The sequence below is a fragment of the Nicotiana sylvestris genome, chromosome 7, assembly GCF_000393655.2.
Source record: "Nicotiana sylvestris chromosome 7, ASM39365v2, whole genome shotgun sequence".
Classification (NCBI taxonomy): Eukaryota; Viridiplantae; Streptophyta; class Magnoliopsida; order Solanales; family Solanaceae; genus Nicotiana; species Nicotiana sylvestris.
Genome location: NC_091063.1, coordinates 60,190,808 through 60,215,459, shown reverse-complemented (window position 1 = coordinate 60,215,459; position 24,652 = coordinate 60,190,808). Strand labels below are relative to the sequence as shown.

The following is a 24,652-nucleotide window of genomic DNA, read 5'->3' as shown; positions in this document are numbered from 1 at the left end:
GATCCTTCGTTTACATTAATTACTAAAGTTAGTATGTAACCTTCTTAGTGTAAGTATGCTTAGATTCAAATGCTATAACTTGGGCGTATTTTTGGTTTTGAAATGGGTTTGATTTCATGTTGTAAGTGCTTATGTGTTTTCAATTTAAAATTAATGTGGACAGTTCTGAGTTTTGTTAGTAGTATTATATGTTTAATAAGGAATTTGTCTCTAACTTGATAGATTGGAGTGGACCAGGTTTGTGATTTAATATGCAAATTGCTCATTTCTTTACATTGGTTATGGATTTAATTTTGAAGAGAAAGAAATTTTGGGCCTATAAGCTGAATTGTGCGAGGCCCATTTCCATAATGACATTTTATTGATCCATTTTAGGGTTAGCTCATTTCCATGTAATGCATAAGCTGCCCAATTAAATTAAATAAATATCTCATATAATATTGAACCTTTATACCTAGTTACATGATATGAGGTATTTAGCCTAGAGACATAATCACAACTTTAGGTACACTTCGAAATTACGCCTTAATCAAATATTCGTAAAAATGTTTTAGGCGTGATTTATTAACTATTGTGACTATGGGTACGGTTCCCGTGACGTAGTTGTGATATATATTTCCCAAATCCGTGTGCACATTTCATGTGACCCGACCACAACTTCAAACAATAATAAAAATGAACACATTGTAAATCATGGGTGCATTTCATGTAGCGTGATTTGCAATGTGTTCCAAAACAAATAAGTGTATGACAATCGTAACTTGTTCTAGAAATAATTTCATAAATAAATAAAAGTGGTTATAAAGTTAAAAATGCACAATAGGTTTAAAACATATAATAAATCAGATAATTTGGCCAATTATTAATAGTTGAGCGACCGTGCTAAAACCACGAAATTCGAGAATGCCTAACACCTTCGTGTGACTTCTTTTCTGTTAGAGTCATATCCCAATTTTAGAACGAGATTCGGACAAGTTGCAAAGCCGGTGAAGCTTTTGTATTCCCGGTACGCTGCCCCCCTCCCTCGGCTCGAGCTGTCCGCTCGGGTAAGCCAGGTCTAGAACAATACACGTAGGTTTTTAAACCTAGAATAACATAGCCTCATGCCGGAGCCCTAGTAGGAACGTTTATTTGCATCACGTGCATTTGACTTTGGGGACTCAACACAGGGGTCGGGTTCGTCTAGGACAGGTGTACCCAAATTAAAAAGGCCATCCTGATGCATCTTACGTGCTACTTGCGCATCTGTTTGTTTCGGCTTGCATGTTGACCGGCTTCTAGAATAGGGAAAGAAAATAAAATAAAAAAAGCTCAAAAATCAAAAACAAGAGTGAGAGGTGGGTATTTGAAAATTTCCGAAACTCTGCCGAAATTTTGGAAAATAAGGGAAAAAGAAAAGGACAAGGTCATTTCAAAACGAGACCAAAGTCTTCAAGTGTCATGTTTCCCTGTTCCGTCAAAACTGACCGAACTATGTGGGTCTGATTCTCACCGGATGTGAGATACGTAGGCAAACCTCATCGGTTCCGGCAAATTTTCCTTTAATTCCTTCCTTAGAAAATTTAAAAATATATATATATTTTTTAAACTCAAAAAATAGTTTCCTTCTTTCTGAAGTCTTTCATACTGAAAAAGAAATAAAAAAAATCAATAAAATATCAAAATCCAAAATATGGGTTTCCTTTATTTTGAAGTATTTTTTCCAAAAATTCAAAAAAAAGAAGAAGAGAGAATACGAAAAAAATAATTCTTTTTCTTGTTTAAAAGTCTTTCTTTCGTAAATGTCAAAAACAATTTGAAAACTTTAAGTCCAAAAATATTTTCGTTTTTCTTTAGAAGTACTTTGGTAAATTGAAAAACAAAAAAAAAACTCAAAAATCCAAATTATTTTTCTTAAAAAATCCCTCTTTCAAAAATTAAGAGGCAACATCCAAAATCCAAAAATATTTTCTTTTTTCTTTAGAAAAAGAGAAAACAAATAAAAATTCAAACGAAAATATTTTCCTTTTACTTTTGAAATTTCCAAAGTTCAAATCAAAAGAAAAGGAATTTTCAGAACTCTTTCTTTCAAAAAATAAAATAAAAAGAGTCAAAATCAAAAAATGCAAAAAAATATTTCCTTTCTTCTTTTAAAGCATTTCATTCGAAAATTTTGAAAAAAAAAATGTTTTTCTTTTGCCTCAAAGCTTTCATGGTCTGAGTGTTATAAAAAAAGAGTTAATTTATTTACTCCATTCTTGATCTTCCCGAACTACGCAAGATCTGATTCATGCGGCGTCATGATATGTAGGCAATCTCCATCGGATTCGATTATAGCCGTAAAATTAATTGAGTGAAAATAAACTAAAAAAAATAAAGAAAAATTGAGTGAAAAAATAAAAGAAAAGAAAAGAGTGAAAAAAAAGAGAGAAAAAAAGAGCGACAATAAATAAAAAAGTGACAAACAAAAAGAGAAAAAGAGAGTGCCAAAAAAATAAAAGAGCGACAAAAACAAAATGAAAAAAATCAAGAGTGATTAAAGAGAGACAGAAATGAAGAAAAGAGGTACATACTGAAAGTGTTAGGTAAGGCCGGGATGAAACATGCAACCGTTCAAACACATGGTAGCAGCGTTAAACTATTAGGTGCATTGCATCCCAACGTGCGATTTTCTATATGTTAAATGTCTCAAAACTAAAAAGGTTGTTGGGTGTGCAAACAGGCCAAGTTTTGGTGGTTGATTTTGTTAGTAGTCTAGCCTCCCCTCCTTTATAAGATCCAAAGGCATAGATGGCCTCCGCAAGCGATCTACCAATCATCGGTCCTGAGGATAGCCTGGCATCGGCTATTCTACAGCTAGAATCAGCAGCTGCTAAAGAGAATAAGATGTTGTGTCTCCGCATATTTGAAATGTGGGATTCCTGGTCTAATGGTAGGGAACCGCCAAGTGCAATCTCTGGGTTCCCTAAGTTGATCCCAGGTCAGGTGAGGTTACCAACGCCCCTGCACCCAACCCGCTCATCTCATGCGGGCACCCTCCAATGCCGTCCAATGTTCCTAGCATGCCTTCTGTGGTTCGCCCCTAGGCGTCAATTTCTAGGGCACCTCCAATATTGTTCTCTACAGCACCAGTCTGCACCAGAGCACAACCAACTTTACCACGACCATATGTTGAGCCTCCAATGTTCACCTTTCTGGGTCCACAGGTTCAGTCAGAAATAGCATATGTGACCTCATACTCTTTTACTCAACCTCCACAATATGATCTCTCGGTGGAGCAAGAGGAGTAAGAATGGCCTATTTTGGGCAAAACCTCACCGGAATTGCTTTTGAGTGGTATACGGAACAAGAAATTACTCATTGGCACGTGTGGGACAATATGGCTCGAGATTTTATCCGCCAGTTCCAGTATAATATGGACATAGCTCCCGACAGAAACTCTTTGTCCAATTTGAAAAAGAAAACCGCGGAAAGCTTCCGCGAATATGCTGTCAAATGGTGTGAGAAAGCTGCCAGGACAAAGCCTCTAATGAACAAAATTGAAATGGTCACTGTCTTTCTACAGGACCAAGAGGCGGACTACTTCCAGAACATGATGTCCGCTATGGGAAAGCCGTTTGCTGAGGCTATCAAAATTGGGGAAATGGTTGAAAACGGTTTAAAAACAGGTCGAATCTTGAGTCATGTTGCTTTTAAGGCCACATTACAGGCTGCTAAGAATGGTTCAGAGGGTTTGACGAACAACGATGGGAGTGAAGAGGGAGCCATGATGGCTTCAAGCTCGAGGGGGACCAGCAGGTCATTCAGCCAATCATATGCACCTCTTATGGTCCCACCACACTATTATCCCCTTCAAGATGATGCCTATGCCGTGACACCGCCTCCCTATGCGGTGATGAACGCGCAACCTTACTCTCGACCACAATATTATACACAAAACCGAGCTCCACCTCCCAGAAATGCCCATCCTTACCAAGCTCCATATAATCCCCAACCAAATGATACTCAATACAATCCTCGCCCAAGAGAGCCTTTCAGAAAGAATCAGTTCACCCCTATTGGTGAATCGTATTCAAGCTTGCTCTAAAGGCTAATCAGGCAAAATCTATTGCATCCAGTGGCCCCGAACTGGCCGAACCCCGAGTCCCCATCGCACCGAGCTGATGCTAGATGTGAATACCTCTCCGGAGTAGTGGGACACATTACAGAGGACTGTTGGACCCTCAAAAGGGCAGTTGAATATTTGATTGAAGCTGAAAGAATTATTATTTGGGATGAAAAAACTCCTGATGTGATGAACAATCTGTTGCCTGCCCATAACACTGGGCCAATAATCGAAATGATTTGTGAAAATGAGGAATTTGATCCGGTACTGAAGGCTATTGCAGCCATTGCCGAAACAGAAGAAAAGCCAAAAGACGGTCGTCAAGCCTGAAAGTTCCCCATCAGACAAGAGTCTCGGTAGCCGGTCTTGCTATCTTTTCTGTATTCGGATTGTCTCAAGGTGTGATCCGGATGTTTTACTTTATTGTCTTACTTTTCGATGTAAGCCCTCATATCTTTAAAATTCAAAAATCCAAAAAAAAAATCATCAAAAAAAATGAAATTAATATTTCATTGTCCAGGAATGTTTCTCTTCTTAATCTTGTCACTTTTCTTACTTTCTTTTCAGTTCTGTTAAATGCAGATTTCAATAACATGAATACTTGCGGACTTCATGCCCAGATCCTGAAACGCTGTCAGACCTCGAAATAATGAATCAGAATTATATTGCAATGAAGATAAGTTTAAAGGAAATAAAACAAATAGTTGGAATAGCTAAAAGAAAATTGGCTCCAGATTAGAAAGATCCCTACATAGTAACTAACAAGAGTACTGCCAAAGAGAGCATTGTACCTGGGACACATCGAAAGAAATATCCCCAAAACAACTGTCAATGCAAATGCAGCCAAAAAGGTACTATGTTTGATCCTCCATATAGTATTAATATTCTCCGATTGGGATAACAAAGACTTTCGTTCTCGCTACCCAAACACCATTAACCCTTTTATAAACCATTTGAGCCGGTTACTCTTCTTTGATTACCCTCTTTGGAACCTGAAAGTGTTATTAAAAAATAAAAAGAGACGAAAAAGAAAAATACAAAAAAAAGGAAGAAAAGGGCAAAAAGAAAAAGAAATGAAAAAAAGAGAAGAAAAGAAAGATACAAAAAAGGGAAGAAACAACAAAGAAAATGAAATGAAAAATGAAAAAAAAAGAGAGGAAAAGGGAAGGAAAAAGAAAGGGAAAACAAACAAAATAGAAAAACAAAAGAAAATAAAAAAACAAAGTTCCCTAAACTACGTTTGACTTGATTCCGAAAGGATACATAGGCAGTCTCTCTCTGGAGTTCAGTCACACCAAAATAAAAATCTAAATTCCCCAAAAGTGAAATTGGGGCATATGTTACAATGGTTCGGCGATGGTTTCGCCTGAAAGGTTCCAAAGTTGTAATTCAATCCAAATTCTTTTTACCCCAAATCCTGTTCAAGTCCTTCCGATCAATCAATAAGAATGTTCAAGGATCGTAGAATGCAGCTACTTGGACCCGATGCAATCAAAATGAGAGAAAATAAAATAAGAGAGTCTTATTGGTGAAAACCCACACTGGCACCGTAAGGCGATAGTAAGCAGAGAAATTGAAAATGAGAGAGTATTGTTGATGAAAACTCGCAAAGAGCACTATAAGGCGATGGTGAGAAGAGAAATGAGAGAGGTCAGTTCGGGAAAACCCGCAAAGGGTGCCCCTGATCGAAAAGAGGATCCTCACAGCCATCGGCATCGACAAAGTCATGGAAAGGTTTCTCGATTTTGAGGCAAAGGTTATGATGAATTTCTGAGAGTCGGACGGTTTACACAGATCAGACATCCAGTCCAAAAGGCATGTCATGTTCATTGAAGTCCGCATGTACTCTAGATAAGTCCTTTTTTCCTTTCCCCGAAAGAGACACTTTTTTTTAAACTCATTCTCCATTCCATTGTTTGTTTTCTTTGAATCCCTTTTGGCCTAACTCTGTTCCGAAACTAAGACAAAGAAAGGATGGTAAGACCGATTTACAGGGTTCTCATTTGATACAAGCTAATATGCAAAAGGGCACCAGCCTCGTCAGGGGCATAAGTCAACCTCGACTGGCCATGACGGCCGATGTTTCGAAATCAAAACTCTTGGAAGGAGAAAATCAAATTGAAGTGCCTATAAAGGCAAATGAAATTGAAAAGGTCAAGTCCCACGTGGCTAACCATCTCGGCAAAGATTTAAAAAGCCAAGGGATCCCAAATGCTCTGAAATTGAAGTTGGAAGAAAGAAGCTAGAAATGAAAAGCCTATAAAAGCGAAATAAAGTTGGAAAAGGTTAAGTCCCATGCGACTAGCCGTTGCGACAAAGTTTGAGGAGCCAAAAGTTCTCCAATGCTTCGAAGTCATAAAAAATAAACACGTCTGAAGGGAAAGGCCTATAAAGGCAAAAATAAAGTCGAAAAGGGTGAGTCCCACCGCCCAATAATCATGGTAAAGTGTGGAAAAGCCAGAGTTTCTCCAGCGTCAGAAATGAAATCGGTCCTCAGGGAATAAGCAGTTGCAGTTGAGATCTTCATCAAAGAAGACGGGCCGAGATCAAGTGATTGAAACAATCAAGGCCACAAAACCAACCACCATTTTAAACTAACAATTGTTCTTTGTTTGAAAACATAAAATAGGTGCAATCCAAAGCAACCTTCTAAGAAGCAGGTGCAACCAAAATAAACTGCACAAGGGCTAGAAACAGCTTTGCAACAACAACCCAAAAAGGAAGTCTCCTCCAAATTCTTTCCTGCACTTTTACTCATATTCTTAAATATAAAAAAATGAAATGAAAAGAAAGAAGAAGAATAATTCAAAATCATGGTAGCATAGGGTCTCCAATCTCTAGCTACGTCTTTTCCAACATAGCTTCCCATTCCTTAGTCGATGCCAGCATAGCCTGTTAATCTTTCCATCATTGGGTCCCATTCCCTAGTCGATGCCAGCATAACCTGGTAATCTTTCCAACATAGGGTCCCATTCTCTAGTTATTCCCGGCATAAACCCGAGGACCTTCCTGGCATAACCCGATGACCTTCCCCGGCATAACCCGAGGACCTTTCCGGCATAACCCGATTACTTTCCCGTCATAACCCGTGGACATTTTCTAGCATAACCCGATGCCTTTCCCGGCATAACCTGTGGACCTCCCCGGCATAACCCGAGGACCTTTTTGGCATAACCTGATGACCTCTCCGGCATAACCCGAGGACCTTTTTCGGCATAACCCGATGACCTCTCTGGCATAACCCGAGGACCTTTTCCGGCATAACCCGATGACTTTCCCAGCATAACCCGTGGACCTTTCCGGCATAACCCGATGACTTTCCTGGCATAACCCGTGGACCTTTTCCAATATAACCCGATGACTTTCCCGGCATAACCCGTGGACCTCCCCGACATAACTCGAGGACTTTTTCCGGTATAACCCGATGACCTTCCCCGGCATAACCCGAGGACCTTTCCGGCATAACTAGATGACCTCCCCGGCATAACCGAGGACCTTTTCCGGCATAACCTGAAGACTTTTTTGGCATAACCCGTGGACCTTTTCCGGCATAACCCGATGACTTTTCCGGCATAACTGGTGGTCCTCCCTAGCATAACCCGAGGACCTTTTCCGGCATAACCCGATGGCTTTTCCCGGCATAACTCGAGGACCTTTCCGGCATAACCAGATGACTTTCCCCGGCATAACCCGAGGACCTTCCCGGCATAATCCGTGGACTTTTTCCGGCATAACCCGATGACCTTCCTCGGCATAACCCAAGGACCTTTTCAACATAACCCGGTCATTTTCCAACATAACCTGGTAATCTTTCCAACTTAGGGCCTCCGATCCCCATTTGATTTGATTTTAGATATAGGGTCTCTACTCTTTAATCTCTTTTTCTCAAGGATACATAATTCCTATTTTAATTGCTTTCAATAAAAAAAATAGTTTAGATTTTGTTGCAATAACTCACAAAATTTTCCTAGTGAAAACTGGGACAGAAAAATTTCGTTTGTTTTTGGTTTTGGTGCTTGAACAGGTTTTTACCTCAAGGCACAGGGTTCGAGACGACCAAAAGAATGAATCTCAATCCAGAATAAAAGAAAAAAAAGAAGGGAACTCGAAGTGCAGAAGCGGATAAAAGATGTAGACTGCTCAAGACATGATTGAAGTCACAAGATTGCATGTCTCGCCTTGATCCGAGAAGTTGAAGAAGAATGAGAACTTGCAGCTAACAAGCATCAAGATTCAGATCAGAGTCTGCATGAAGAACCAACCAATACTCAAGATCAAGCTTCAGAAGACTCATAGATAGGAATCTTGTAACTCGTAGCTCATAAGCTTAGTTAGTCTTTTTAACTTTGATTTTGATGTAATAACAGGACTACAAACCGGAGCCTCGACGGAACCTCGCTCGACTCTCGAACTCATCACTCCATCATTCTTCCAGAACTACACCGGCCTGATTCCTTTAAAGCCAAGGATATGTAGGCAACCTCTGAAGCAAGGTTCGGTCAAACGTGTTCAAAAATGCTTCCCATGGAGTATCTAAACGGGCAACAATCGCTCGTAATTGCTCACTTTATCTTTGCTCGAAAACTCTTCATGTTTTCCAGTAAAAAGGGGCAGCTGTGAGCACCTAATTTTTGCCTCGTATAGAAATAACTCCTACAAATAGACCAAAAATAATTTTAGTGGATTGTAGGAGTTTTTCTTTATTTAGTTGCATTTCATGCATGTTTAATATCTTAAAATCATAGAAAAATTATAAAAAATTATCACATTTTAATTTCATGCCATATTAGGTTTAATTTGCATTTTTAGAAATTAGTCACTCTTTAATTATTAGAATTAATAAATAAAAATCAAACAAAATATTTTTTATATTTTACATGCATTTGTTAATAGATAAATAGAATTAAATTTGCTAATAAGAGTTATGTTAGGTTTTAGTTTAGGAATTAATTTGTTAGAATTTAAAATCAAAAGAAAAACAAAGAAAAAAGCAAAGAAGTAGATTTGGTCTTCTAATTTCATCTGGACCAGCTTAATTCGAAGCCAAAATCTAATTTGCTCTAAACTAGCCCAACCCAATACCATACCCAAAACCTGGCCCATTAACCCTTCCCCTCATTAAAACCTAATCCCTAATATTTCTTATAAAAAGGAGTTCCCTTAACCTAAAAGAAAAAAAAATCAGAGGAGAAGGGAAGACCCCTCTCTTGAAGAAAACGGCACCATCACCTTTCCAAACTCCAAAAATTCTTAAGCTAAGAAACAAAAAACACATCCACTCACCCCCAATTACAAAAGCTTCATCCATTCTCAAAACCCACGATTTTCAGCAGCATTTGAAAGAAATATTGCAGATGTTTGAGGCAAAAAATGCAGCAGCTGTTGCTGCCTTCTTCCTCCTCCATAAACAACCTCCCTTAGCCCGAAACTAGCCAAAAAATCACGCAAAAACCTCACCCGAATAGCCCCTATTTTGACTAAAAACCAACTCAAGAACGCAACAAAGGCATCTCAGAAAAGCAGCAAAAATTACCTGCAAAACAGGTCCAAAAGCTGCTAAAAAATGACCCGAAAAGCACCTCCGAACCATCTCATTTCAGCTCCAAACCTCACCCAAAACGAGCTGAAAAGCAATCACAAAATTGAGCAAAAAATGCAGCTTAAATTTTCTCGAAATGAAGCTAAAAAAACTGCTCTGAAAATCAGCTCCAAAACAGCCCCTTCTTCACGCTAAAAATGGTAGAATCCATGGGGAAGTCGCCGGCGAGATCCCGTTCGGGAGGTCGGCGTTAGAGGTGGCCGATGCGAGGTTTTCCGTTCGTGATTCTCTGTTCAATTCTAGTCGTCAACTCAGAGCCGGCCCTTTTCTCTGTTGCTATACGATTTGCATCACAAGGTCCATTTCCATCTTAGATCCCACTAATATATTTGCTCTAATTATTTTTTTGCCTAATTTTCTGTTTTTGTTTCTATATTTTAGTTGAATGTTCCCTGTTTTATTTATTTATTTGATTTGATGTTTTGAGCGTTTGTTTACATTAATTACTAAAGTTAGTATGTAACCTTCTTAGCGTAAGTATGCTTAGATTCAAATGATATAACTTGGGCATATTTTTAGTTTTGAAATGAGTTTGATTTCATGTCGTAAGTGCTTATGTGTTTTCAATTTAAAATTAATGGGGACAGTTTTGAGTTTTGTTAGTAGTATTATATGTTTAATAAGGAATTTGTCTCTAACTTGGTAGACTTGAGTGGACCAGGTTTGTGATTTAATATGCAAATTGCTCATTTCTTTACATTGGTTATGGGTTTAATCTTGAAGAGAAAGAAATTTTGGGCCTATAAGCTGAATTGTGCCAGGCCCATTTCCATAATGACATTTTATTGATCCATTTTAGGATTATTCCATTTCCATGTAATCCATAAGCTTCCCAATTAAATTAAATAAATATCTCATATAGTATTGAACCTTTATACCTAGTTACATGACATAGGGTATTTAGCCTAGAGACATAATCACAACTTTAGGTACACTTCTAAATTAAGCCTTAATCAAATATTCGTAGAAATGCTTTAGGCGTGATTAAGTAACTATCGCGACTATGGGTACGGTTCCTGTGGCGTAGTTGTGATACATAATTCCCAAATCCGGGTGTACATTTCATGTGACCCGACCACAACTTTGAACGATAATAAAAATGAACATGTTGTAAATCACGGGTGCATTTCATGTAGCGTGATTTGCAATGTGTTCCAAAACAAACAAGTGTACGACAATCGTAACTTGTTCTAGAAATAATTCCATAAATAAATAAAAGCAGTTATAAAGTTAAAAATGCACAATAGGTTTAAAACATGTAATAAATTAGATAATTAGGCCAATTATTAATAGTTGAGCGACCGTGCTAAAACCACGGAATCCGGGAATGCCTAACACCTTCTCCCGGGTTAATAGAATTCCTTACCCGGTCTTTTATGTTCGCAGACTGTAAAACAGAGTCAAATTTCCTCGATTTGGGATTTAAAATAAATCGGTGACTTGGGACAACATAAATTATTCTAAGTGACGACTCTGAAAATAAATAAATAATCTCATTTCGATTAATATCACTTTAATTGAAAAAATTTCCTTATATACCTCCTCGGGTGGTAAAAAGAAGATGTGACAATTATCACATTTTGCAGGTTGATACTGCAAAGCAAAAACACTTTTACTTCCTACCTTTTTAAAGAAAAAAGAATTTTCTTCTCAAGTAATTAGGAAAGTTCTTTTCATTCTTTTATCAAACATCAATTGACATAATTTAATAGACGATTCATTGGAAATGAACGAAATCCTAAAATACATATAGAAATCTTACTTTTTTGGGTCATAAAAGATTACTAACTTCATTTCTACGTTGCATAATATACATAGGGCAAGGTGCTCGTGGCATTTGTGGGGACTGATGATACATGAGTAGTTACTATTGACCTATAATCCAGAAGCGGACCAGTACAAAAACTACGAGCTACTTCACTACTAGGATCCATGGAAGGATCATTACAAAAACTAGCCGGATTGTTACCGGAGGGGAGAGCGGAGATCATAGTTGTGCATGAATTTACATTAGGGGGGATAGGGAGGATAACAAAAATGCAAGAGTTGATAAATCTCCGTCTCTCTTCCCATGTTTTACCTTCGTGGAAGTGTTGGTAGACAAAAGGTGGTGGTGTATAAAAAAGTTGTAGGCCGTTGCTGCATGATAATTGAGTACCATGTTTTGCTAAACCATCAGCTACCATATTTGCCTCCCTATTTGTATGCTGATGAAGTGGGTCATCCTGTTGCCTGAGCAGCAACCTGCAATCATTGATCAAGTTAGTATAGTGAGGATTGTTGGAATGGATTAAAGTGATTACCTCTTTGGCATCTATATTAATCTCCATTGGGAAGTAACCATGCTGTAAAGACAAGCGCAAGCCGTAAAGCAAAGCAGTTAGCTCCATTTGTATGTTATTTCCAAACTCTTTATGTTTAGTGATCACGCCCAACTATGCCTTATAAAAAGGACACGCGGGCGTTGCAAATATAATCTGAATATTTCGCCCAGAGTCAAACCCACAAGGAATTAACCTATCAATTACTCTTGTTAGACTAATGAAATTCTACGTAATCAACTTCCCAAACATTCTGAATAACAATTGAGGATGTTTCTACTAACTAAGACTGACTGAAAATAAGCAACTGAAGACTAACTATGATTAAGTTGTAAACAATTAAGAGAAATATCTCAGGTTATGATTTTCCCTATTGATGGAATCCCTTCCAGTTATGTTTTACATAGATTTGCCTAATCGTCTCTATCAATCATGAGCACTCTTATTACCGTAAATCTCTCCCGAGTAATCACGACAATTTACTAAACGCATTCTCCCGAGTTATGCTAGCTGGCTTTGTTTATTACAGCTCACTTTAGATTGCACCCAAGGCTTTGTTATCCCTAATCCCGCCTTTAAACCCTCGGTTATTGATCCCTCATATACTTCGGGAGTGGTGTTGTTCAATAATTACCTAAATATGCACTCTCTCCCCAGTTTTGCACACTAAATAGACACAAGTAATTGAGGATCCTATCAATTAACTACAATAAAAACATAGTTGAACAAATAGAGATTAAACTGGGCAAACTATATTAACATAACAAGAAGTTCATCCTTCAATAGGTTCCATCAAAACATTAGACTAAATATATAGCTACTCATACTAGTGTTCATCATAACACTAGTCAAATTCATCACAAATAGTAAAACACAAAAAGGATAAAGGAAGAAATCGATGTTGAATTATCCCCCTTGCCTTTTGCCTCTCCTTGCCTTGAACTAAGCTATGAAAACCTTTATAATCCTCCCATGGGCGAGCTGGACTTTCTATAGGTTAAGTGGATTTACCCCCGAACTTCCAAGTTTACCCCTGAAGTTTATTTTTCCAGAACTGGGCTAGCGCAGTCGCGCTAGTAGACGCGCTAATGACCACACATATGGCCTACCATTTTGCCTCGAATTCCTGGGCTAACGCAGTCGTGCTAGTGGCCGCGCTAGTCTGGGTCTTCATTTCAACTCTTTTTTCTCTTGTTTTCCTACGTAATCAGCTCTTAGGGGCTTCTCTTGCTTCCATTTAGCTCCAATTACAGTTTTAAGTCCTCATACATGCCACTCACTCCTGCAAAACATGAAATTCACAATTAGAGCCAATTTAACATCATTTAACTATCTTATAACAATGAAATATAGTCAAGCTGGGGCGTACACAGTCGCCAAATTACATGAATCTAGCCTATTATCATTTAGAGTATCCTAAAAGTTAGTTCCCTTCAGAGGATCGTATGACCCATCCTATTCCATTTAACCCCCGGGACTTAGTTGCTCCATCAATGTTTAATTTGTAGTGGTTGTGGTTGGGTGGTTTCCATTTGATGTAGAGAGGTGTTAGTTTTGTGTTCCTGTGTGGTTGCAATGTGAGGAAGTGGAATTCCACGGCTTTTTTTAATGATTTGTAAATAGTAAGCAGGAGTAGATTGTTGTTGGGTGGAATAGATTTTGGTTGCGTTGGATCCATATACCCCATAGATAATAAAGAATTAGGGTTGACGGAGGAATGCTATAGGGGATATGGTGATTATAATTTTTGATTAAAAACTTGATTCGCTCAATTAGTGAAGTGCTCAGATGTTGAAGGGTGTTTATATGATGAAGAAGTCCTAGGTGAGCCCATAATGGTCTTGAGGCAGAGCACTCGAAGAAGATATGATGTATAGTCTCCTCAGCCGTGGAACAGTAATTATAAAGGTTGTTGTTGATAATATTAAGGCGAGCTAAGTAGGCATTTGTAGGGAGCCTATGATGGCTACATAGCCAAAGAAAGTATCTGATTTTCGGTGGTGTGGGCAGTTTCCAAGCCCAAGCATAGTTTATAGAAGGGGTAGTTGGTGTTACTGCGTAATAACATGACTAGACAGTAAATTGTCCTGAAAATGTGAGGTTCCAGATGAGAGTACATGGTGATTGGGGTATTGGGATAAGTAAATACTAAGTAATTTAAGAAGTATTTCCTGGGAAAGATTAAAAGGTAGTTTAGCAAGGTCCCAGTTGTAATTGCGGATGTAGGAGCTAATTGGGCGTTGGGATTCTAGGAGTGGTAGGGGACCTTCAATTAAGGATCTAAGGAGAGTGTTGTGATCAATCCAACTGTCAGTCAAAAATTTGATATGGTTGTCAGATGAGACTATCCATTTAGATCCTAATTGACAATGGTGCCATCCTTGTTGGATGTTCTTTTCCAAATGAAGAAGGATATTTTAGAGGTAATGTACGTTGTGACTAGTATAGATGCCCAAAAAGATGACGGATGTTTAAAAAGCCTTCGTACTAAGTTGGCTAGTAGGGCGAGATGTTTTGTATTCCAAGACCTCCTTGGGATTTTGGTAATGTAACGATCTCCCATTTAATCAGATGTAGTTTCTGTTTTTGGGATGTTGAGCCCCAAAAGAAACATTTTTTATATCTATCCAACAATGTGATGATATTTTGTGGTATGGAGATATATTACATGGTATAGTTAGAGAGAGAGTTGAGGGTAGATTTGATAAGGGTGGCTCTACCTGCCATAGTAAGGCAATGAGTCTTCCAATCGGCAAGCCTTAATTTGAAGTTGTCGAGAAAGAATTGAAAATCTCTTTGCATAGGTCTTTTGAGGAAAATGGGAAAACCTAGGTACCTACCAAAAGATTTTCCCTCGGACATGTTGAAAGAGCTTAGGACAAATTCTTTGTGAGAAGGTGAACAATTTTTTGAAAAAAAGATCTTTGACTTGTGAAAATTTATCTTTTGTTTAGCTAAGTTGGTGAAGTATATGAGAGTGTCAATAATGGAGTGACAGGAGGTCGTTGTTAGTTTTGAAGTGAGGATAATGTCGTCCGTAAAGAGTAGATGAGAAATGCGGGGACGTGACCGGGAAAGAGTGATGGGTGACTACTGATTATAATCAACTGCTCTTTCTATGGAGCGAGTGAGCATTTCCATGCATAATATAAAAAGGTATAGTGAGAGAGGATCACCTTGCCTTATACCTCTAGTGGGTAAGAAATAGTGTGTTGGCATGCCACTGAATAGGATGGAAATTGAAGAAGTGGAGACGCAAGACATGAAGAGAGATATGAGAGCTGGTGGAAAATTAAAATAAGTGTGTGACATATGAATCACCATTCTAACCTATCGAAAGCCTTTTCGAGATCCAATTTAAGAAGTATATGGGGGATTCGGCCATTCATTCTTTGGAATTTGTTCACGATTTCCTGATCTATGGTTGCATTATCAACGGCCTTATGCCTTTTTAAAAAACTAGCTTGAGTTAAACCTATTATCTTAGATAAATAGGGCTTGATATGGTTTACAATAATTTTGGTAATAATTCTGTAGATAGTGTTGCAAAGGATAATGGGCCTAAAATGAGTAACTTTTGCTGCATGGCGTTGTTTAGGAATAAGACATAGGTAGGTATTATTGATTTCCTCAGGGATGCATCCTTGTGAAAAAACCTTTTTACAAAAAGTGATGACTGAGTGTGAAATCTCATACCAGTATTCTTGATAAAAGTAGGGGCGGAGACCATTTTCCTGCTTCCAATTTATAGACTTAAAAAAGGGGATTTGCCACATCGTTGAGTGATCTTTAAAAAGGAAGTTGGCTTTTACTATCTTCCAATCTTCAAAGGACAGTAGAATTAGGCTTTATCTAATATAAGAGCTTCTTCTTTCATCCTCTAGTCTTCTTTTAAAAGAAGGAGGAATGCCCAACCACGATGTTGCGTGTAGAAATCCTCCCTCCGCACTTTAAGGGGCCCCTTAAAGGAGTGTATTGCTTGAGTTATTTCAAGGTCTTCAAGTCGCCTGTCTAAGAGGGATGCTTCATGGGAAGGTAAGACGTTGTATTGATAAAAAAGAAGTGATTTAAAAGAGAGGGTAGATTTAGTAGTGAATAGAGTGGAAAAGAAAATTAATGAAGGTAGATTTGATAGTGGGGATATCGTAGAACCAATTACCCGCTTGATTTTGGATAGCACTAATACGATTACGTCTGCAACGATTTAAAGTTGATTGGTGGAAGAACTTTGTATTGGCGTCTCCTTCATTTAGCCAATTGATACGAGATTTCAATTTTCATAAATCCTCTTCAAGTTGGAGAACAAAATTATATTCTTGTATAAGATCTCGTTCTAGATTTTGCAAGAATGTACTAGTTGAGTAGTGTAAGGAGGACTGGAGGCCCGTTAAACGAGCGTCAAAAAGATCGTTGAATGGATCCGTAGTCTTCTCAAAACTCGGTAGCACGGGGAAATCCGCTTGGGTGAAAAAGGCGGGTAAATCTAGTTTAATCGGTAAATCTATCTCAGGAGTAAGCTGCTCCGTTGTAGCCACCTTACTACTAATAGAAAGGGGAAAGATGCGCTCAATCCCTTGCTTCTTGCTCCAACTTAGGAGTAGGGGCTCTAGAGCTTTTTCCGCAGGCTGCTATGCAGTCATTTCGCTCCCAAAGAGCTCCCTAAAAATGTTGCCAATATCGACAACAACTCTTGTTCAAGCTCTTGTTTCGGTTACGAGGTAGTAGTAGATCCAGCCATTACTATTAAAGCTATTGGACATCAATGGTATCGGAGTACGCCTCTTCACGAGGGTGATTAAAGCTAGGGGCGCGGGAACAAGAAACTCCAGTAAATAAAAGAAAGACAATAGGAGTCCTCTCAATAGCCGAGGGCCCACTTCCCTATATGCGCTTACGGAAGGGGAAAAGCCTGATTCTCTGAGATGAGATGTCGAAAGATAGAGATAGAATCGAGATAGATCTTCTTTCTTCTATCTCTTAGTACCCTGTTGTTGCGTGCCTGTCTGACCAGTACCACTATCTCGAGGGCAAAACCTCGTAATGTGACCAACCTCTCTACAAGTGTAGCAACTTTGAGATGTACCCCAACACTCGCCACGATGAGTGCGGCCACAAGTAGAACATGAACGTGACCCTGTCTGAGATGCCACGAGGAGTTTTTGCTTTCTTTTAAAAATATTACCAAAAGTATAACGATTCCAATAAGAAGTCGTATGTTGAAAGCATTTTATGGAAGGCAGTAGGTGTAAGTGTTGTTGCCATATATTTTTAATCATTGGACGCAGATCTGGATGTGAAGTCCAAATTGTTTCGAATCGAAAGGGTTTGGTGCTTGGTGATGGTTTCCCTAGTAAATTTAAAAGAAGGGGGCAATGGTCAGAGTGCGTTCGAGGCAAATGAGTCACTAGAGAATTAGGGAACAAGACATTCCAATCAAAATTGGCTAGGCATCTATCCAAACGTTCAAGAATAGTGGAGCCACATTTGTGGTTATTAGTCCAAGTGTAGCGACTACCTTTGAAACCTAGATCTATTAGGTTACAATAATTTAAACAATTTAAGAATTGATTTGATCTATTGAGATTAATAACCCTACCACCAAATTTCTCTGAGCTACTAAGAATTTCATTGAAATTTCCCGCTAGTAACCATGGACACTTGTAGTGATCATAAATACAATGCCAGTTTTCACATAATATAGTGCAGTTGTGTGCATGTGGGCTAGCATAAATAGCATAGAACATCCATTTCTGTTGTTGAGGGATTATCATGCAATGGACCTCCTGTTGTGTCATGGCAATTGTATCAACTGTGAGGTATCCAGGGACCAAAATATAGCTATACCTTATGCGTTCCCTACAGCAGGCACTTCGGCCATATGGATGAATTGGAAATCATCCCTAATGTGATGGTGATCAGTGATGTGAGTTTCTACTAGCACGACCAAGGATGGAGGATGGTAATCAAGCATGAAGCGGAAGTTACGATGAACATTAGGAGATTGAGCTCCCCTATAATTCCAAACGATGAAGTTCATCATGGAATTATTGGTGTGTGGTGCTGGCGGAACCTCCGTAGTGGACTAGTTCGCTAGTGGGAGTAGGAGTGAGGGAGTGATAACTAGGGCATACTTCCCCACATCGAGGTTTATGGTTGGCCTTATTCTTAGGTAACAACAATGCATGGTTGGAGGGCAATTGAGAATGAACCTTTTTGTGTACTCCTATTTGAGGACTAAGACCTTGATCCCACTGAGCCAAACAGGGTTTGGCCTTGTTTTCTGAAGTTGATCATTGCTTGAGCTATCTCTTGGTGGAAAATTTTATTTTGTGTATTGTGATTGGGAAAGTTTGGAGGGGAGGGGGGAGTTCTCCGGGGACTGAGTGAGCGGATCGTGTGGCCCTATTGGAGATGGTGGAAGCAGAGGCAGTGGTGGGAGCACATATGTTTGGATCCTTGGTGTAGGAGAGACTAATGGAGTATGAGGGTATAAAGGAAGATTGATCATGTATGGGAATTGATGGGTAGTTTCCCAGTATGGTGTTGGTGGAGCTAGGGGTTGTATGGGGTTAAGCCGGTGTGTGGCATCATAGACTAGTGGTACTGGCCAAAGATGTTCGTCGCCAAGCTCATACCTTCCATCACTATCTGAGCAAGGTCCGATAGATTGTTGAGAAGTATGGTGATTTCTTGTTTGTTCACTTTCAGTGTGAATATGAGTGCATGATCCTGTAGGCCCAGTTCTCACTAGGAGTTTGGATTGTTTGGTGCATGTGGAGTCTGGGCTATGAAGAAGCATGAGTTGGGGTTCATTGGTGGAGGATGGGGGAGTGAAAACAGTGGTATGATGGAGGAGTAATTTGGTGGGATGTTGTTGGAGTGAGTGATGGTCTCGAGTGGGGAGTGAGATTGTATGGAGTTTGGAAGGGGAGGCGTGGCATTTTGTATTTGACGGGGAGTAAAATCTAGCGTGTTGGAATTATCTGTGGGAGTTGGTGTTGAAAGAGGACACTGGGATACTGGATTGGTGGTAATAAGCGGTGAGCTTATGAGTGGGCTTTGGGAAGCGTTTGGGTGAGAGAGGTCGGTATTTAGTGGGGTTTTTGCATGGGCTTGGGTTTGATTGGATTGGGGCGGATCTGTTGAGTGTAGGGTGGGTTTTGCAGGGTTGTGATTGGTGTTGGATTTTAGAAAATATGCTTGAATTTGGGTCTCTATACTAGACCCATGAAGTGTCACTATTGAGGAAGATGTGTCATTCGATGGAGATTGGAAGGAGTGATTAGTGGCATTGTGGTTTACGTGTTGCATGGAAAGAGTATTAGAAGTGTCAGTGGTGCCAGAAGTGAGGAATTGTGCATGGCTTGGGCTACTAGTTGGTGTAGGGCTTGGGCTAAGAGAGGTCTTTTGAGAACTAGGAGTGAGCTGACTCAAATGGGTAAGCTCGTCTATCTAATTAGTGGAGGATCCATTATCATTAAGGATATCAAACATATTTTTATGGGAAATATTATTAGGGATGTGGATGTCTTTTCCACTTACCTTAGTTGTTTGGATGGAAGGTGGTTTAGGGTTAGGGGACTTACCTGGAGCGTGTGTTGGCAGCAATCATCGAGTTGGCGGCGTACCTGCAGAACTGGAAGGTGCACCATCAAGAGCCTGTCTGTGCATGTGCATTTTAGAGATGGATTTTTGTGGGAATGTGACTATTTTCCACTCTTGTTCTACATTAGTTGGAGAGAGGCTTGTAGTTGGGTTAACTTGGGGATTGTTGAATGAAGTATTTGTGGAAGCTTTGTCTGCAACTGGAAATTGTATAAGATGGGTGCATTGTTTTTTGTTGTGGCCCAAGCAACAACAATTAACGCAAAGCAAATTAAGTCCCTCATACAAGATGATTTGCTTATGTGTTCCAATATAAATATGAGATTTTAGAGGCTTATCAAGCGACACTTCTACACAGATTCTTGTATAACGGCCTCTAGTAGTGGTGGAGGTGCATGCATCAATCTTAAGTAGCTTACCCACATTGTTTCCCAATTTCTGAAGAATTTCTATGTCGTAGAATTCTGTGGGAAGTTGGGGCAGGTGAAGCCATATGGCAGAATATGTAAGTTGTGCCTCAGATGCAAGGAATTTCAGTTCCCATCTTCGCACAGATAAAAAGTGATTTAAAATAAACCATGGCCCATCATGTAGTGCATGTAACATATTTTCTTCCTTTTGGAATTTGAGGAAAAAAAAAATCAGAGCCTAAGTCAATTAAAGGAACCTCCTCTGTTGGTTTCATTGTGCAAATATTTTCTGCTTAAGTAATTGGTGTCCTACTTTGAGCCCAAATACTTTAACAATGACTGAGTATTTCCAAGGATAGCACTTGATAACAACTAGGTCGGGAATCCAAATTAGAGTAAGAATTTGAGAAGTAAATGTGGAAGCAATAACAACAAGGAATTGAACAACTAGAATTAAAGAGACGAAAATAAAGGATATGGGACGAATTCAAGGAAAGAATTCCAAGAACTTCCAAGAACGTAAGTTCTATAGCCTTGACAAGATCAAAGTAACAACGTCTTGATTTATGGAAGAAATCAAACGCCTTTACTTAAAAAGCAAATCAAAACAATAGATTCGGATCTTGACCACTTTACGAGTAACTTGAGACAACATTTATTGATTAAGTATATCATACTTTGAGAGTTCTTTTGAACCTTTGTTACTTGTACTTTTAGATTTATCTTTCAACCTTTACTAGTTCTTAGTTCAAGGTAGTAAGATTACTTCTCTTTTATGATATCTTTGATTCCTTTGTGGTATTCTTAGAAGGCGATAGAGTCGTGTTTTATCACTTGAGGATAAGGGAACGAAGATGTACAAGTCATAGTTAGTGTCGTTTTCATCACTTAGATCGAGGCCAGTTGTTACATAATGAGATTGGTGTAGAGAATGAGGAATAGGTGATCTGGAGAGAAGTTTATGTAGGAAGAAAGTATTTTGGGAATTTGTGGAGGAGTCATCAATTTGCATAGTGCTAAGATCGGGTGGTTCATTAATTGGTAGATCGATGGGGATAGATTTACTTTCCATATGATTGTTCATTTGAGAAGCCAATATGGAGAAGGTTTCATCAAATTAGTACATGAAAGACCCGTCGCAAAACGTTTATAAGTGATGTCAATATTTAGTTAAAAAAGAGCATGAACTAAATCAAGAACGCAACAGACGAAGGCATGAAACAGGGCATAGCTTTGATGCATATGACAAGTCTTAAAATTTCTACACTTAAAAATAAAGTAGTTGCAAACTAGTAAATTAATCATTAACTATACTAAAAGAGTTTTTAACATTAATTAATAAGATGTAACTCAAACACATTAAAATATAAATGTCCTTGAGAAGCTTTTAAACTTATCAGTTTAAGCGATTATGATCATGCTGGTTTTAGTGCCAAACATGGGCGGCTCTAAAGGCTCTAGTAGTGAGGCCGTTGCCTTAAGCTCCTAAAATTTGAAGGCCCCAAATTTATTTAAATTATTATTATTATTATTATTATTATTATTATTATTATTATTATTATTATTATTACTACTACTACTACTATTATATATTATATAATTTATATAAATAATTACTATAAAGAAAAGTGTTACAGCATATTTTTTTGTTGTTTGATTGAAGTTATTTATACCAATAAGTTTATAAATTATGATAAGTTTCTTCACCGATTAATTAGTATATTTGCTTCACTCTTCAATTTAAATTTTATCCTTTTTATATATGAATTAAGTTATATATATCGATAACATAATGAATTTCTTTTACAATATTTTCTGAAACTGCATGAACACAAAAGTATTCATGCACCAGTATTCTTTTAGTGTAATTCGACATATTATAGTTTATTTTAGATATTCACCAATAAGTGCTACTTAATAAAATAAACTACAATTATTGCTTAGATTGATCAGAAGGAGTAAATATTTTTGACACCGCTAATGCTTAAAACTTAAGATATTATGTTATGGACGTTTATTTCTTTTTCTTGTTTGTGATGATAGCCAGATCAAAATTTGTGGACCTCTTCCTTTTTATTTTTGAAATTTATTATTTTTTGTCTTAAATGATTAATTTGTTGTTTAGAAAGCAAATTTTGTTGTTAGTATAAATATTTTATAAAATAATTAAATTTAAAAGCCTCTCAATATAATTTCGCCTTACTCCACGAAATCCGTTGTGAGCGAGGTCGTAGGTTCAAATTTTCCATTTATTTGCTATTCTAAAATTGCAATTTGTTAAAACAAATTAGTGATCCGGAGTTGTTTACATGTTTCTCAATATATATAATTCTTTTAATTTGTTTGAACAACTTCTTGCTAGTCAAAATGAATGAGAGAATTTATTCTCCAATTGAGGAAGAAAGTTAATTAAAGTTAAAGAAAACTTCTCATAACATAGTAAGTATTGCCAAATAAAAAAGATGATGACACAAAATTATGATCAATTTGTAACACCAAATTATGGAACACAAAATTTTCTAAGAAGCTACCACATGATCATCTTCTTGGAAAAAGTTTTCTTTTCTTTTTCCATGGGAGTACACATTCAGGAGAAGCCACTATTCCAATTTATTCTTTTCTTTTCTTTTTTCTTATTGCAAAATGAATGACGAAAGGGGCAAAAGCTATTCTCTCTTAAAGTTTAATTTTGCTCAATCATCGAGTAACAAGAGATCAACAAGCTCCATCTCCTCAACGAGCTCTTTGCAGCCAGGTACAGGCTTGTCCTTTTGGAAGAAAAGTGGGTTAGTAAATCGAACAGCATTGTGCATTCCAACATTTTTACTGCACACAACTCTGCCTTTAACCAACTCAGAAACTATTTCCTTGCAATCCTCTCTTGGGCTATTCACCACTGTTACTTCGCAAATGTCATTCTCATGATCACCTTCTACTGTTAGTGTGTATTTGCCAATCATGTCGGTTTTGCCTTCTGTTGAGTATGTTTCATTGTGTGTCTCGATGTCTCTGCATGTCAATCGCACCGTCGCACCTGCACCATTAATACATTCTTTTACTGCTCAAAAATTTTAATAAGGGAATTTCAAAAAATATATGAACGTCACATTTAGGTTTCAAAATTACGATCTAAAGCAATTTGTAATCATCTTCCGCTACACTAAAAGCATTCTAATTACACGATATAAATTTTCAACTAAGGGGCTCAATTGAACCTCTCTCATTAGGGGCGGTTTCATAGCCACGCAAACCCATGATCTCATTGTTAAACTAGATATTTTATGTACGTATTTTCTATAATTAGTCTAATATTATCTATTGGCACCCATACTTCAAAAACATTAAATAGTGCACTTGGTTGAATATTGGGTTATTTATCCTAAGGAATAGAGATTGATTCCCACTTAATATTTTTTTTTTCCTATTTTTTTTAGTGGTGCACCCATGTTCAAGAAATCTTAAATTGGCATTTGCCTGTCATGCAAGGTAGCTCAGCCTTCCTTATGCATGCACAAGATCCAAGAAAGAAGCAGCACCAAATATTGTATGCTGTTTTTTTGTAAGAGGTTATTTTGTCATTAAGAAAGAATAAGTTATTTTGTAAGAAGTTGTTGTCACCTTCTGATCATTACGTGACAACAACTTGTTATTGCGCCACCAATGCTTCTGTTGTCTTTGTGAAAAACAAAAGGGGTTAAGGAACACTTATTATTATTGTTCATACCTTGAATGGCCTCGCTAAGGGAGGTGGCGAAACCAAGACGGCATGTGTCACAAAAGACTCTGCCTTCAACATCAAAGACTTCTGGCTCAGCGACGGCGAAGTTAGCAATGGCCAAAACGCAAAGGGCAGAGAGGAGAACAATAGCTTTTGCCATTTTCCCTTTTTTGTGTTTTTTTTTTCTTTCCTTTTATTGTTCTCCTTTTTCTGATGTGACACGGATATTTGAATACAATGAAATATCCAATTTATAGGAGGAAGGATTTGTGGAGATATGGTTGAGCGTTATTTCTGATTTTCTGTTGGTATAGTGGAGTTACAAAGCAAATGACCCGTTCTTTTGTTTTACACTTGTATGTAGTGCTTGAGAAAGAAAAAGTTACCAATGACTTTGCATTTGAAGCCATAAATACTAATTGGTGGTTATTAATTAACGTAATATTGTGCAGCATGTGTACCTATATACACATACATGTACAAAAAATTTATTTGAAATTCAGAAAGAATAACAGTCACGAAAGTGGAAGTGCTTGTCAAATAAAAAGGTTAATGAAAAGATAAGAAATAAAAAGTCAAAAGGTTATTAATTAACTTATCATTTCGTTGCATGATAACATGAAAGAATGTACAAATAATCAAATATAATGAAGCTAAGCTATTGAATTAGAAAATCTGAACCTGGCGTTTCATCAATTTTCATCGCCATTGTGAGTCATACTCTCTGTTTAATTAGTTCCTCTCTCTTTTGATACAAATTATTACTTGTTTCTCTTTTCTTAGTGTGACAACAAAAGTAAACTGCACGTTAGGATTATTATGTATATATGTATATCTTTAGAAAATAGTGATATATTAATAGTAACATCATTCAAAAGTGCACCCACACCCTTCAAATCTTAATCTTGGGTCCGC

General features: G+C 37.9%; 1 protein-coding gene and 1 long non-coding RNA gene across 2 annotated transcripts; one reads left to right on the top strand and one right to left on the bottom strand.

Annotated features, from left to right (window-relative positions):
- The first annotated feature begins 9,074 nt into the window (after positions 1-9,074).
- LOC138872646 (uncharacterized) lies at positions 9,075-24,013 on the top strand. The gene is made up of 2 exons (XR_011401120.1): positions 9,075-9,980; positions 23,454-24,013. It is a non-coding gene; the product is annotated as an uncharacterized lncRNA (long non-coding RNA).
- On the bottom strand, positions 22,486-23,980 carry LOC104214035 (anther-specific protein LAT52-like). The gene is made up of 2 exons (XM_009763630.2): positions 23,744-23,980; positions 22,486-23,053 (listed from the first exon to the last, which is right to left on the bottom strand). Exons 1-2 carry the CDS (start codon positions 23,895-23,897, stop codon positions 22,713-22,715), a joined length of 495 nt encoding a protein of 164 aa, XP_009761932.1. The 5' UTR covers positions 23,898-23,980; the 3' UTR covers positions 22,486-22,712.
- Positions 24,014-24,652: the final 639 nt, after the last annotated feature.

Coding starts and splice junctions, on each gene's coding strand:
- LOC104214035 (XM_009763630.2), bottom strand. CDS start 23,897: ATGGCAAAAGCTATTGTTCTCCTCTCTGCCCTTTGCGTTTTGGCCATT. Junction 23,054..23,743: donor CCTTAGCGAGGCCATTCAAG/GTATGAACAATA, acceptor TTAATGGTGCAG/GTGCGACGGTGCGATTGACA.